Source organism: Dendropsophus ebraccatus, chromosome 5 (assembly GCF_027789765.1).
Source record: "Dendropsophus ebraccatus isolate aDenEbr1 chromosome 5, aDenEbr1.pat, whole genome shotgun sequence".
Taxonomy (NCBI): Eukaryota; Metazoa; Chordata; class Amphibia; order Anura; family Hylidae; genus Dendropsophus; species Dendropsophus ebraccatus.
In genome coordinates this window covers 83746806-83763057 of record NC_091458.1, presented here as the reverse complement: position 1 = coordinate 83763057, position 16252 = coordinate 83746806, and the positions used below count along the sequence as shown (strand labels likewise).

Sequence of the window (16252 nt, the reverse complement as noted above, 5' to 3'; positions counted from 1 at the left end):
GATTAATTCTTCTACTGTTTTCGGGACGAGTCCTACCACGAGCACCATCATCCCAACAGAGTGTTGTCTTCTACAACTTTACCAAACAATTTTATGCACATTCTTAAGGCTTCTCGACTTGGAAGATTCTCTGAAATAGAAAGTGCTGTTGTGGATGGACTTTGCAGGGTTTTTTTGTTTTTTTTTTTAAACTAAAATATCCATTTGAGCAGTGGAGTAACTCTTGTTCTGCAGATTGTTGTCTCACAGACAAACACAGGCTCCTGGGGAGAGGAAATAAGGGATCTCCTGGGACACGCAGTGCAACCATATTTACAGTGCTTGAATCTCCTTTCTTTTGGGCATAGGCCCTTAAAAACCAGTTTTCTTTTCTGCCTTATAAACTATTAAAAAATCTTAGTTCCTGCATCCTATAGTCTTCAGTCGGGTCAGACAGCACCAGGCTCGGCCCAGATGGCTCCCTTAAATGGCTTATCCAGGACTAGAAAAATGCAGCTACGGTATTTGTTAAAGCAGCACCCCATCTGTCCTCAGGTTGTGTGTAGTATTGCAGTTCAGAGCCATTCACTTTAATGAAACTGAGCTGGGATACTGCACCCAAACTAATGACAGGAGTGGTTCTGCTTCTGGAAGGCTGTGTGCATGTGTTTCTAAGCCTAGATGACCACTTTAATGATTGGGCAATGAGCTGGCAGTGATCTGTATAATTCAAGCGCAGAGCCTAAGGAGAGGCTGGACATAATGTGCCCATTCTCACCTTTTTATCATGGAGGGAACTCTGCAGCACTTCACTGGGGCAAAATGAGATTTTAAAAAGTCTCTTCCCTACAAATAGGTGTATGCATCAACGTTTATTTTTATTACACTTGACTAAACTTATTTCTTTTTCTTTCGATTTTTAAAGATGCAGAAGGAACTACTTGACACAGAGCTTGACTTGCACAAGAAACTTCAAGCAGGAGAAGACGTGGCAGAATTGAGGCGAAAATATACAGAACTACAACTTGAGGTGCATTTATTTGAAGCCTTTTCTTAGGGCCTTATTCACAATTCTGTATGAAAATACAAATCAGATTTTTTTTGCCTAAACACACGGCTTGTGCAAACAATTTTGCCAGCCTGCGCTGCACGGACTTATGAACTCCCCCTATGTGTTTACAGTGGTTGCTACAATGCAGATGTCAAGTGGCTTCATTGCCAATTCTGTCATCTTTCATGCACAGAAGTATGTCCCGTCCCCCCCCCCCCCCCTTATTTGCAACTGACATCACAATGTTACACAACAGACCCTATTATAAGTCATTGGGGTCTGTTGAGCGCTGTTGGTGTATGTTGTACAGCTAATCAGATGCTCCTTTGGTTCCTATTCTCTTTTTACTGCACATTGCTATAAAAGCATTACATTTATTTAGTTAGTTTAGTCCTTCGAAAGGTTCTTGAGATTTTTTTTTCCTCCCAATACAGAATTGGAATGCACTGGCTGCTGTGTGCAGGCTCCTCTATAATAGATATATTTGCTATCCTTGCAGGCTGCAAAGCGTGGTATTCTTTCCTCTGGCCGTGGAAGAGGGACACACATGAGGGGAAGAGGAATGTCTCGTGGAAGAGGCAGAGGTCACGGTGTCCCAGTTCATGCTGTGGTAGACCATCGTCCAAAAGCTCTAGAGATCTTTGGGTTTAGTGAAGGTGATAGGGAAGATCTTCTTCCTCACTTTGCTGTAAGTAAATTAGAGCTGTAGAGTTTTGTGCTTAGTATGCTCTGTACTTTTGCAACATATTAATAGTATACTTTTTATGATGCTGCTTCTCACAAACTATGGGTCAGCTGTTAATTACAATTGATTATATGGTTGTCATAAGGTTGCCTGAATGGTTGGTTATAGGGCTCATTGTACACTACCATCAGACTATTCATATTTTCTTAATGCATTGTTTACTTTTTACTTTTTTAGCTTTTGTATGACTTTCCTTTTTGTCTTCAAATATAAACATATAAACCTTTTTTAAATGCATAATGAAATATTGCAGTTTTCATCTTGACCAGCAGGCCGCGCTCTAGGCTGATAAAACACATGCACAGTTTGCTGCAGCCAGACTAAAAATTTGGATGAAATGTGTATATGGATGTAGTCCAGTAGGCAGCTGGGTCAGTGTTGCCAGCTCAGATTGGGGCATTTTAAGCTACTTTGGACATGTTTGTTTGATATGACTCCAAATCCTGCACAACCTACTACTTATAAAAAGTAATCTTGCCTGTAAAGGGTGTGTATACATTGTGATAGATTGATTGGTCTATGTTGAGTCTGTAGTAACAGTAATAGTTTTGGAAGTAGTAGTAACATAAGTTTAACATATATGTTACATTATAGCAGTATTAATCTGAGAGTATTATCAGTAATAGTAGAGATAGCGAAGTGACTTTGGAGTGTAAGTTATGTCATTAGAGCAGCAGTAGCGCCATTTGTAGCAATATGGGAGCAGTAATACATATACAGTGTGAGTAAGCAGTGGGGGCAGCAGCTCAGTAGGCATTTTGCAGAATAGTCTTTGAGCCATGTATACAGTAGTGTATAGTCTACAACATGCAGCCTTATATGTGTTCATGTGACAGATGCATTTCCAGCATGGGGTATAACAGTAGTTCTGGACTGCACATTCTTATAGTACATTACAAAATACATTAGATAATATTCCCCATTACTTTTATGAAAGGTAGAGGACTTTTGTTTCTGTAAACAGTATAAAATATAATAGCCATTGACTATGTTAACCATAGTCTTAAAGGAAATGTATGGGAGGAAATAACCTATTAAAATCAAGGTTTTAGGTTTTAATGTTTTTTCTTTTGTTATGGTTTAATTTTCAAATTTTCCCAATTTTTCAATTTTGTTAACATCTATATGACACAATTCTGAAATCTTGCAGCTTCAATCTGTCCACAAAGACACTTCCTCTTCTGTTGAGATCACTTCTCATCAGTTATCTCCTCCTTTCTTTTCAGTACATACAGTCTGCAATAACATTTGTATTATAAAGCTGGAGACAGATAACCGTGTCCTACTACAAGCAATAAATCATGGTCACAGTTTACCATCTTCTGCTGCCTGCCTCCGTGCACAGGTCACAGAGCAGGCCTAGGGAATTCTCCTATAGAAGTTAAAGGGGTTATTCTGCGCTAGCACCTTGCTCTAGCTAGCAACATGTTGCTTACCTCTGTGTGATCCCCCGATGTTCCGATGCAGTCGCTGGTGTCCCCCTGCTGCCTGTCACTGCCGTTACTTCAGAAATGAGCTTGGCTCAGAAGTAACAGCCTACTCAGCCAATCCCTGACTGAGAAGGGGGTAGTCTGTGGCCATTAATTGGCTGAGCGGGTTGTCAATCTCGAGATGAGCTCGTCTTGGAAGTAACGGTGGCTACAGACAGTGGGGGTCTCCAGATTATTGACCCCTGTGGTCCATATGGCTGCTGTAAAGCTGTTAGTAGAGTGGCACTTTGGCAGACGAAACCAAAGATTGATTGTCAGTGTTTTCATTTAACTAGTTAAAAACTTAAAATCAAGTCGGAATGTAAAAATGTCTGCTCAGGTAAACCAACTACAAACTAACAAAGGCAAGGAAATATTTTATTTATCACACATTTTCCTTAGGTAGAATTGTTGTTGATATGATCTGTGTCAAATAGTTATAGTTCAAAGATAGAAAAGGCTGGTAAGAAGACAAAGCCAAAATGTGCACTAAACAGAATAAAGAATGCTAACCTGCTCTAGTTCTAAAAGACTTATTTCTTTGGATTGAGAATAAACCAGTATATTCCCTGACAGTGCCGTGATATTGCACCATGACTCTATTAACTCCTACCCTTTTATCCTGCACAATGTAGTCTATATTCAATATTCCATACCTTGAAAATTTTAAAGGGAATCTGTCACTAGGTTTATTCTGCTTTTCAAATGAGGGCAGCATAAACTAGAAATGCTGAACAGATTGGTGTATTACTTACATCATTCAGTTCAGCCGTTCTCCTAATATGTAGGAGAATAGGATTCTTGCCGCACCCCTCCCCCTGCTCTTCAGCTGCTGATTGGCAGTTATCTGTGTATAGGCAAACAACTGTCAATCAGCAGCTGGTGGGCGGAGTTTTCAGCTTTATTTGAATATTGAGTACTACTGGGCTCATGCACATAATGGAGAGGACTACTGATTGTAAATGTTATTCAGAAGGATATCTCTGAATCAGCTGTATAGAGCAATCTAAGTCAGTGCTTCTTAAACTGTGAGGTGCCCCCTAGTTGCTGGGGAGGCAGTTCTCACAAAAGTGACTATATAAGCTGCACAGTCCTGTCCCTGACTACTTATCATAAAAGAATTGGTGGCAATACAGTATGTGTTAAGTAAATAAGATTGGCCATAAACTGAGTCCAATACAAAAAGTCCACACTGGATGACCAATTTAGGACCAATCCTCTGTAAATCTAAAACACTGCAGAATATGGCAAAAATTGTATAGATAGTATGCCATATATAAGGCCTTATGCACACGTTCAGTAATTTTTTCTGGTCCTGAAACAACCCGCTAAAATTTACGGATTGGACATCCGTATTGCGTCCGTATTTCCGTAAATCCATTTTTACCACTCCAATGCTTTTCAATGCACTTCATACGTATTTTTTTACGGAAATACGGATGCAAACATGTTACAATCTGTAAACAATTGATTTCAATAAGAGGATCCGTAAAAAAAAAATCAGGGTCCGCACTGGGTTCGTACTAGGACATGTCCTTTTTTTTTTTTTTTTTTTCAGGATTGATTTTCATCCATTTTTGCTAATGATAGTGTAAATAGCCCAATAGACATCAATGTGCACTAACGCGGATCCGTAAATTTCGGAACGTGTGCATAAGGCCTAAGAAGAGATAAGTAACATTATAAAATAGAACAATACAACACTGTAACATTATTGACTCTGTACCTATTTTATGTTAAACCAGAAATTAGGAGACAAATGGAGGGTAGACTTCTTTCATAGATGGTGAGGGCCTCATGGTCAGTCTGGTGAGGCCCAGTCATCATTTTTTCTGTTCTGCTTCTCGATTACTAGTTTATGCTGCCCTGAGATAGGGCAGCCTAAACCTGCTGAAAGAGTCTCTTTAAAGTACCAAAAACACACAAATAGTAGAAATTACTGTACTGTATTGGAGAATTACAGAGATTTTTTAGCAACATTTGTTTGTGTTTTTTATTTAAGCAATTTGGTGAGATTGAAGACTGCCAGATAGATGACACCTCTCTCCGTGCAACAATCTCCTTCAAGACAAGAGCAGAAGCTGAGGCTGTAAGTTTACATATTCCACCCATAACCCCTCTTAGTCCATCTGATAAATGTGAATATACCTACTACTTATTTATGGAGCATGCTGGAAAGGCTTTTTTCATTTGAAGTGGTATCATATCATAGTAAATAGTTTGTTGTAAATAGTCCCATTGTTGCTGCTGGTTCCTTGTAGCCACAATTACACCTTGCCACTAGGGTATTTGGGAACATGGTGTGACATGGAAGTTTGCGCTTATAAGTTCCTACAGATGTAACAGGACCTGAAAATAATTTTGACCTTTTAGCCAGCCAGGGATGTGCATTACGTTGCAAAGTACCCCCTTCTGTATATGTTTTCTATGACTACTCTATCCAGCAGGTTTGGCTACCTTTTAACTTTTACTGACCACCTAAAATGGCGAATTCATTTTACCTTTGTCCACACATTGCAGCACTGTACGCTAAACAATTGTGGACTTATTTCAAGTGTTGAATCAGTTTACATCTCATTCCATTATGTCTATTACCCCAGCATTATCATATATAAGGGGTGGTTTTTTGTATGATCTTGGTTGTTCTTGGTCTGTTTTTGTTAGTTGTTTTTAACATTGAGCAAAGCGAGTGTCTGGCATAAAAGGTAGCAATGAGCGAACCTCGAGCATGCTCGAGTCCATCTGAACCCGAACTTTCGGCATTTGATTAGCGGTGGCTGCTGAAGTTGGATAAAGCCCTAAGGCTATGTGGAAAACATGGATATAGTCATTGGCTGTATCCATGTTTTCCAGACAACCTTAGAGCTTTATCCAAGTTCAGCAGCCCCAGCTAATCAAATGCAGAAAGTTCAGGTTCAGATGGACTCAAACCCGGTTTGCTCATTTCTAATAAAAGGTATGAACCCTTATGCTATGTTTTTACACTATGGGGGAGATTTATCAAAGGGTGTAAAATTTAGACTGGTGCAAATTGGCCCCAGAAACTAATCACAGCTCCTCTTCCATTTTACCAGAGCTGAAAGCTGAGCTGTGATTGGTTGCTGTGGGGAGTTTGCACCAGTCTAAATTTTACACCCTTTGATAAATCTCCCCCTATTGGTTCAAAAAACAGATTGAAAGGAAAAAATAACGGTTTATTAATAAAAAGCCATTTTTGTGACTTACAGCTTTTGCTAGATCAAAAAATAAATCTTAAAATGGATTCCAAAAAGACCATATTTTACTGCTCAAGAAAGTCCACAAAACGGCTGAAAATAGTCTGAACTTCAGACTATTTTTATTATGTTTCTTTATATATATATATATATATATATATATATATATATATATATATATATATAATTTTTTTATTTATATTTATTTATTTATTGGGTTTAATTTATCTTATGGACACAAATAAGTTAAAATGCTGTGCTCAGAGTCTGCCTTGTGTGATCTTTTGCTTAGACCATGAACAGGAGACTTGTGAGCTGCATGGTAAAAAGGCCTTTAAATATATAATAAATTTATATGTACAGATTTAAAATTTATACCGGAGGACTTCAGTATCACACAATTCATGGTCAGCTGCTGTTGAACATGTAATTGTTTCTACATTTCACATTATGCTGTACTTTAGGATCGCGCTATAAATCTTGTGTGACTGTCCCAGTTATTTGGGTACGTTGCCAACACTGATTTATGTTGCTTCATGTTACTTTAATTTGAGCATACAATTTCCAAAGCAGCCACTTTGTGCAGCTGGCACCAAGCAAGATTTCAGTATTTTAATACTAGCTGCTTTCAGTTTTCAATTACCCAGGCTGTTTGTCAAAGGTTATTTGTCTTTCTAGCTAGTGCAGGTCACAGTGATGCATTTCACAATAGGTAGCACAAGTACGTCTTTATTACAAATAAGTGCTGTATTAATATGTCCAGGTGCTGCTGTGCTCACATTCGTATCCAATGTGACAGAATCATGAGCATTAGGAACCTGTGTGTGTGCATCTGTGTCTCACAAAATCTTTACTCCTAGTGACTGGTATTTTGCTCATTCATTTATATACACTAATTTAGGCTGCCATTCACGGAGCTCATTTCAAAGGACTGGACCTAAAATTAGCTTGGAGTAAGCCAGTAGCAAATCAAGGTAGCACAGAAGTGGAAGATGTGGAACCAGAAGAGGAAGAAGTAAGTATTTGCTAATAATAGCTATATTATCCATATTCAGTCTATTGTTGGATGTAACTTTTGAGAATTCTTTAGAATCCACTAAGGCTTCCCATACATGAGATGCTTTTTAATAAAGATTATGATTATAAATTATGATTAGTGCTAAAATATCTGTTCTGACCACTCAGAATCTCTTCCATCACATATTGTAGTAATGTCTACATGCAGTATATTTTTTCCCTGCACATGCTGACATTTTAAAGCTCTTGCATATGCTGTAAGAAATTCTATTTCAATCTTATGTACATGACAGCAGCGAGGAGTGTATGAGTGGTGGAAACCAAGCAGGCAAGGTCTTGTGTGATGAAAAACATTATCTTAAACCAGGGCAGGAAAACCCCACATTCAGTAATATATTTCCAAAGAATCCATTTAAATACTACAGGGAATAGCATTTGCCACCTTTGAGAACTCCCTTTATACACATAGTAATTAAGCGAGACCTTAAATACACACACACACACACACTGCTGTGCAACATACCATATTTTAGCAATGTTTTGGATAAATGTTGCAAATTTCATTTAGACCTTTTGGCACAAATGTTTCCAATTAAGTAATCCAGAAATAAGTAATTCCATCTGCAAAAGGCACTAAATATTTACAGCCTCATTCACACCAACTGGAACCTCTTCCACATCTTGCCACTTCAGACCTGTTATAGTAGTTTTTATAGTAGTTTTTTAGAATGACATGCCACCAAACCTGGAATCGGACACATCCCAAACCGCCACAGACTTTAGAAAATATTTTCTTCTTAATAATTTGTGCGCTGTAAACCGGATTTAATTGCTCTAAAAAACTGGCCTATATCTGCTTTGCTTCACACGTATTTAAAGGGGTATTCTGCTCAAATTAAACTTTAAATATGTTGCTTCCCTGGTGTTGAACATAACAAACAGCCTATTACCTTTCCATGCTCCCCCGTTGTCCCCCTGCATCTTCTTCAGGTCCTTGCTGAACGATCCCAATGGGATAGCGTCACAGTCAGTGATTGGCTGAGCGGGCTGTCACTGCCTAGAAGGGACCTTCTTGTAACTGGAGGTGAAATCGCTCAGCTGGGACCTGAAAATGACACAAGACGCTGGGGGAGTGTGGTAACATAAGTGTAGAACATGCCAAACAGCCTATTCTTATGTTAAGTCTTGTTTGCTATGTTCTGCGCCAAGGCAACAATATATTAAATATTTGCACGACATGGAGAGAAAGGAACGGCTGCACATCCCATCTATGGCTGATACTAATGCCGCTAGGCCTAAATTAAATATTTGACTTCAGTGTAATACCCCTTTTGTTTCGCACATTTGAAAAGCCCTACATGGAATTCTATACCCCTTCGGAGGGTGATTGATGTCATCCCTTTTAATGATGCCACTGCAAATACCACACCAAAGACATGTGAATGTACCTTTTTTACGTGCTGCCAAACAGGCTATGCCGAGTAAGATCTGGCTTTATTACTGATCTCTGTTGTGGAATACCATAAAATGTAAAGAAATAAACAGCAGAAAAAAATCCTGAAGAACTATTATACATCACTTTGTGGCCCATGAGTTATTTTCTCTTTCTTGATAAGATATATGTGCCATCCCAGAGTTCTTCAAATGTCTGATTATTGGAGTGTGGCCGAGCTCCTGAGGGAGATGGTGCTTCTGTGCGTGTACAGTTTGTGCAGTGTGGGACGATGGATCTGGAACTTGACTGAAGCTCAACAGCTTTAACCAAATTGTATTGTTCTTTCACTTACATTTTTGTTCTTTTACTTCAGTTTCCAGAAGAGACTGCGGTGGATGACTCTTTGCTGCAGGATGATGAGGAGGAGGAAGAAGATAATGAGTCTCGGTCGTGGAGGAGATGATTTTTTTTTTCCCTCTCTTCCTGAGCTCGATATCTGGACTCTTAGTTGAATTAAAGCACTTTTCCATGGAATGTATCTCTACATTTCTGTGTGAAAAGATATGCTGGACATTTGGGAAGCCTTCTGTAGTTTTCACATTTCAGTAAATGATTGCACAATGCATCATCATAGACACATATGCAATGGTTTTATTCCATACACTTTGCTGAGTGTACCGACTTTTTTTTTGTTTGTTTTGTTTTTATTTTATTTAAGAAACTTGTGGAATGCAAGTTAAGTAAAAAAAATTTTTCATCCAAAAGAGTTTGCTTTAAAATCTATAAATGTTTTCAGACCTGAGTAGATGAATGCTAAAAAAAAGTCTGTAATGCATAGTGTAGGCTTTACTATGTAGTAGCCTTTTTGTTCAGCTTATTTTGTGTACGTAATTTACGTATTGGGTTTTAATAACATTGTACAAATGCTTTGCAATTAAGTCCGTGTGACTTCAATATGTTAAAAAATAAAGTGGAATGGTCTAAGAAAGACGACAAAAACTGCAATGAAAATCTACATCTGTTGAGAATCTAATATGGAAAAAAAAAGACTGAAAAAAAATACAAAAAAAAAAAAAAAATACAAACCATTCCAGTGGTTAACTGTAAAGATTTTTTTATATGATAAATTAAACTGCTTAAGTTTTATGTGCAACATTTTCTGATCTGGAAAGTACACTGTCTTCACATCGGGATCTGGTGCCTGCTCGCAGAGGCAGAAGTGTGTAGGATGTCAGTGCCCTTCCATGGGAGCAGACGAAAACAGTCACGGTGAGTACGGTAACTTCTCTGATGCATGTACAGTACCTGAAAACAGTATTTCATGAAAACTTTCACAATTCCAGTCCCCTATGACAAAACAGCTGCCAATATTAGTCATACATTAAGTGTAAATGTCTCTAGACACTGCAAATATAGGAGATACATCAGTAGTTATTATATAAGCTCTCCCTAGCCCGAAGTGTCTGAGCATAGAAAAAAAGTAGCATGCGGAATAAAGGAAACATTACCTAATGTTTCCTATGGGCTCCCAGACCCTTTATTTTTCTCTAGGGCTGGGTGCTTTATTTTTATTTTTTTAAATTGAAAATAAAACTGTGTGGAATCATCGTGAAATTGTAGTCAAATAATCTGTGAACCTTATGAATGTTGGCTTGACCACTTAGTACTATTACAGAAGCACATTTGTGCACCACATTAAAAAAAAAAAAAATCATACATTAATCTCATATAATACCCCTGTTGCTTTTTTTTGTAAAAACAATGGGGTAAGTTATGGGACAGTTACCCATCATAGTTTCATTCAAAAGATAATAATGCCATCCCATCTAAAAGTGCTATGTGCTAGCCAAGGAACTGCTGAGAAGTCCGTTAGAAGGAGCATTACAAGTTTCTTATAAAATTTGGCTTCTCTTTATGGTCATACATACAGGATTAGGGGACAATCACACTGTCAAACCTGCTCTACTACTGAGTGGTGTCCTAAGATAGGACAGCATACCATAGCAGTACTATCTAAAGACTGGTTTCACATGTAATATTTCAACCAGTGTTTGGTCTAGTTTTTGGAACTTATTTTGGTCAGTATTTTAGTTAAAACCAGGGTGGAGCCAACTGATTATGGAAAGATTTGTTCCAGCTTGTGTCTCAGACCTACTTTTGCTTGTGGCTAACATTACTGACAAAGATGAGGGCCAAATTCTAATAAAATACTGTGTGAACCCTGGATAAGACTGTATTGCTACATTTAGATGTTTCTACAAAGGCTCTAAGATGTTATATGTGTTATGTGCGTTGAGCAGAATGAGAATCATTTTTAACATCTGAACATTGTTTTTTACTTGTAGACTATATGGATGGAGTTTTAGAAGATGCACTGTTAGTTTTTGGTCTGAAAAAAAGGTAGAGTATACATCATTGATGTTTTGGTCTTTTTTTGGTAAAGGGTGGTTTTGTGATTATCACAATTTACCAGGAATAATTAAGGGCCTTCTACTTAGTTTTAGACAAGGACGTTCTACATTGTTTTTCCCCCCTCATATTGTCTAGTCTGTTAGAATTTCTCAAAATTTACATTTTGTACACAGCACTACGTCCTATGAACCCCAATTATATTGAAGGGCTATGTTGCCAGTATACATCTGAGGAACTTCCTAAAAGTTTTCTTACTTAAACCATGATGAGTTAAAGAGATATACCAGGCAACAGTGAAAAATCCATGGGGGAGGGGGTGGTGGCAACATAATAAAGATGTCCTACTTACCCATCCCCATGGTACCACAGCACAGCGTCACCAGGTCTGTCAGTTTCCAGACTCTTGAATCTCCAGAGTTCCTGTTTCATCACGGCCCAACAGGAACTATCTGCTCAGCCAGTCAGTGACTGCAGAGGTGTCCCACCTCCGCCACTGATTGGCTGAGCGGGCATTACTGAGTAGGGTCATGACATTGCAGGATCAGGTGTATGGCAGGGCACTGATAGCAGTGATGCTGCACTATGGGGGCATGGGGACGGGTAAATAGGACATCTTTATTGTGTTGCCACCATCCTCTTCACCACCTGGGTTTTCACTGTTTCCTAGAATACCCCTTTGAAGGGATTATCCAGCGTTTTAAAAACGCTGGATTGTTAGTAAATATAATAAACATCTTATACTCACCTCTCAGCACTCCTCCGGTGTCCCGATGCGGCCTCTCTGGTGTCCCCTGCTGAGTCGTCTCAGGAGTGATAGCCTGCTCAGCCAATCACTGGCTGTGGGGCTGTTCCATCTCAGACAGTGATTAGCTGAGTGGGCCGTCACTCCCGAGACAAGTTTGTCTCTGAAGTAGCCGAGCTGCATTCAGTGGGGGACAGCGGGACAGTCTCTGATTTATCGATAGGTATAAAATACCTGCAGCAACCAATAACAGATCAGCTTTGGTTTTACCAGAGCTAAAAGCTGAGCTGTGACTGGTTGCTGTAGGCAGTTTGCACCTAAAGATTTTAACAGTTGAATTTGTTGTTGTATTTACTCCCCTTTCTGCATGACAGGTTTCCAATTGGAGAGTTCATTGTAGGAATATTGGATAGTTAGGGGTTTCTAAAGCAAACAGAATCTTAAGGGTGCGTTCACACCTACCGGATCCGCAGCGGATTTTCATGCTGCAAGCTTGCAGCAAAATCAGCTGCGGATCCTGTACTGTGAAGCTCAATGGGTCCCATACACGCAGTGGATCCGCTGCCTGCATGGGACCCGGCCCCTTTAACCCCTGCGCCGCCTGCAGCTTACAGCCCCAACCCCCTTTAATACCCCGCACGCCCGATCGCAGCCCCGAATCCCGAGCATGCATCACCTGCTCGGGCCATGGCTGTGTGATGTTCCCGGCTCCTCCTCTGCGTGTATGGGACCCATTGAGCTTCACAGTACAGGATCCGCAGCTGATTTCACTGCAAACTCGCAGCATGAAAATCCGCTGCAGATCCGGTAGGTGCTAAAGTAGAATAACTAAAAAGTATATTTATATTAGAGATGAGCAAACCTACAGTAAGTTTGGGTTTGTGCAAACCCAGTTGTTTGACATTTGAATCTCTCAGCCTGGAGAAGATAAATACAGCCCTAAGGTTGCAACCATCTTCTCCAGACTGAAGGATTCAAATGCCAAACAACTGGGTTGGCACGAACCAGAGCTTACTGTAGGTTCACTCATATCTAGTTCTATTTGCAAGGTATTCCCCACCTGTGACATAAGGGAGTGTTCCCTCTTACAGATTTTTAGATGCAGTTTTGCAGTCCACTTACTTTGTGTGGGAACACCCTCTAAAAGGTAACAAGAAAATAAGTGCAGTGTTTAATTCACCACATTTCTCTCTTACAGGTTGCTCCTTCTGTTTTGGTGGTATTCCATTAAAGAACTAGCAGCATATACACTTGACAACTTTCCCTGTTGTCTGAAATGTGGGAATGTTTTATATCTGTACATTAGCGAAATATCTCTCCCTTCTACCACCCCCTCTAATGTTCTGCAGTCTTCATATGAAATAACTAAATTCCTTCTTTTTCAAAGCTGAGGTCCGTAGTATGCAACCATGTAGCCTATAAGGGGGTTTGGGTAAAATCTGCATCCAGTTGAAATGTGTAAAATAAATGTTTCACCTATATTTACTTCCACTTGCTGTGGTTTCCTATCACAGATATATTTTTGATGGGGTTTTTACCACTCCATGTTAATAATTCCTGGGGTTAGTAAGAGTTAGATCTTAGGACTACGAGTGTTCATATTAGTATTTTATCAAGTTAAAGTGAACTCAAGAAAACCTGTGTGTTACGTAACTAAGCCTGATTTTAAGAAGGTGCCCACATACAGATTCTATACATCCGTCATCAGCAAACAGAGAAAGCCTTGCCTTTCTCCTGACACAGGAGAAGGTATGATAGGTAAGGTTTGTTTGCTGATGACACAAAAGTGTGCAATAGGGTTGATATTCCAGGAGGTGTCAGTAATATGGAAAATAATTTAGCTTTGCTAGATAAGTGGTCAAAACAATCGAAACTACAGCAATGTTTCCAAATGTAAAATATTGCACTTAGGGAGGAGGAATCCTCTATCCGAGTATCACATCGGCAGTACTGGGTTGGCAAAGACTGCAGAGGAGAAAGACTTAGGGGTAGTGATTTCTGACAGCCTTAAAATTAGTCATCAGTGCAACCAGGTTGTGGGGAAAGCAAATTGTATGCTGGGCTGTATAGCTAGAGGTATAACCAGTAGGAAGAGGGAGATTGTGATCCCGCTGTATAGAGCTCTGGTAAGGCCACATCTGCAATACTGTGTCCAGTTCTGGAGACCTCACCTAAAAAAATATACTGCTAAAATAGAACTGGTCTAAAGCGGAGTTACAGGAATGATGCAGGGTGTTAGGTATAAAAGATATCAGGAAAGACTTCAGGATTTGAATCTGTATAGTCTGGAGGAAAGAAGAGGAGTACACAATTGAAACTTTTTTCACACACTGTACAAACCACTTCCGTTGTTTAACGCTACCTATGGCTGGAATTAATGGCTATTAACATTAAGTCCGGCTCTAGTTAGCGCTGTACAACAGATGTTCACTGCGGAACGGCCGTTATTTGGACAGTGTGTGAACATAGCCTAGATTTTGTTAAAGGACTAAATAAGCTTCTGGAGAGAAGTGTTTTGTTTTTGTTTTTTTGTTGTTTTTTTTTTCATTAAAAACAAATTTAACTCAAAAACAAAAGGACACAGTCAGAGGTTAGTTGGGGGTAAGATAACATGACTAAATATTAATTTACTGTAAGAGTAGTAGATGCTTGGAACAAACTTCCGGCAGATGTGGTTGGTAAATCTACAATAACTAAATGTAAACCTGCCTGGGATAAATATATATCTATCCTAAGATAATAAGAAAGGAAATACTAAAAGGGCCAACTGGATGGACAAGGTGATGTTTTTCTGCTGACACTCTTCTTTGTTTCCATGTTTATCTGTTTATAGCCAAGCCTTCTCACAGGTACATACACATGCTATACCTCATGTTCCCTGTGCATAGCTTGTTTCTGAACTATAAAAAAAATAATAGCTGCAGCAATAAGAAAAACAAATGTAGATAGTGCCAGATGTCCACACCTAGCTCTGCCAGTGCAAACTAGACTGCTTCTGGGTAAATTAATTTTTTTCATGGACATTGGGTTACTGCAGTATCAGCCTTTCTAGCTTATCAATAGAGCAGGTTGCCTTAAAGACATATGCAAAGACCAACAACTAAAACTAAAAACTAATAGGGCAAAATGGCTGCCCCCATAATATACAAATGAAATACACAATGAATGAAAAAAATTTACATAAAATTAAAAAATAGAAAAGAACATTACAGTACCTATCTGTAAAAACATTTCCTTTTAACTAAATGGCTCAAATAAGTGAACAAAAAAAAAAATTCTTTGAGTTAAAACAGACCTGCATTTATAACTATAACTGTGTCTTTCAAAACCAGGCCATAAGAGGATATCCAATACAGAGAGAACCTGTGTCCACATTACACAGACCATAGTTAAACTGCCTGTACAGTACTAGGGTAGGCTGATGGCAATATCTGTATACATAAAGGGTTCTAACGGACTATGAGATGAGCAATCCCATACACATTAGATTATCTGACACCTTACATCATAGTGAGATAACCCTTCCTATTAGTTATCCCATTCAACATTAGCTCTCCTAGTCCTTATGCTTAAAGGGAATGTACCATCAGGCCGGGGGTGAAGCACTGGAGGTGGGCCAACCCACCCCCAGTTGGAGGAAACCCCCGCCCCTCTATGATAAGGCTCCATTGATTCTAATTGAGCCGTGTCATAGAGGGGCGGGGTTTCCTCCCCCTCTATGGTACAATCACTTTAATAGCATGTTTACATGCAAATGCAGAGCAGTTATAAGAGACACATCATTTAGTGACATTAATAAATTCTCATTGTCCAATATTAATCTTTTGTTGCAGTCTAACTAGAAACACGCACAAGCCTGTGAACAAAAGCTTTTTTTTTGTCTTGTTTTTTACCCCTTCATAAGTAAATTATAAAATACATTTATATTCCACAATGTAGTTTCTTTTACACATTACAGTGTATCCTGTGTGTGTGTGTGTGGGGGGGAGTCCTCATATGGATATGTTGAAAAATAACTAAAATAGATTAGCTCCTGGAATGCAAAGATGAACAAAAATCTTTAAGGCCCTAAATAGCTTTGTCAGTAGGGGGTCAAAGGTTCTAAAGAGCCATCAGACAACTTGAAATGTTTATATTTGTTCATATTGGACAACATTATACTTATTGTGTATACAATATTGGTCCCT

The 16252-nt window shown here is 39.0% G+C and overlaps 1 protein-coding gene across 2 annotated transcripts in view; it reads left to right on the top strand.

The window, feature by feature from the left end:
* Window positions 1-16039, top strand: part of RBM26 (RNA binding motif protein 26) — a 56069-nt gene extending 40030 nt beyond the window's left edge. For both annotated transcript variants that reach the window (XM_069970666.1, XM_069970667.1), the window contains exons 19-25: window positions 905-1009; window positions 1530-1718; window positions 5247-5333; window positions 7361-7474; window positions 9285-10180; window positions 11257-11311; window positions 13264-16039. In XM_069970666.1, coding sequence (XP_069826767.1) covers window positions 905-1009; window positions 1530-1718; window positions 5247-5333; window positions 7361-7474; window positions 9285-9374 — 585 coding nt within the window. In that variant the 3' untranslated portion in view covers window positions 9375-10180; window positions 11257-11311; window positions 13264-16039. The remainder of the gene's footprint in view (window positions 1-904; window positions 1010-1529; window positions 1719-5246; window positions 5334-7360; window positions 7475-9284; window positions 10181-11256; window positions 11312-13263) is intronic.
* Window positions 16040-16252: the final 213 nt, after the last annotated feature.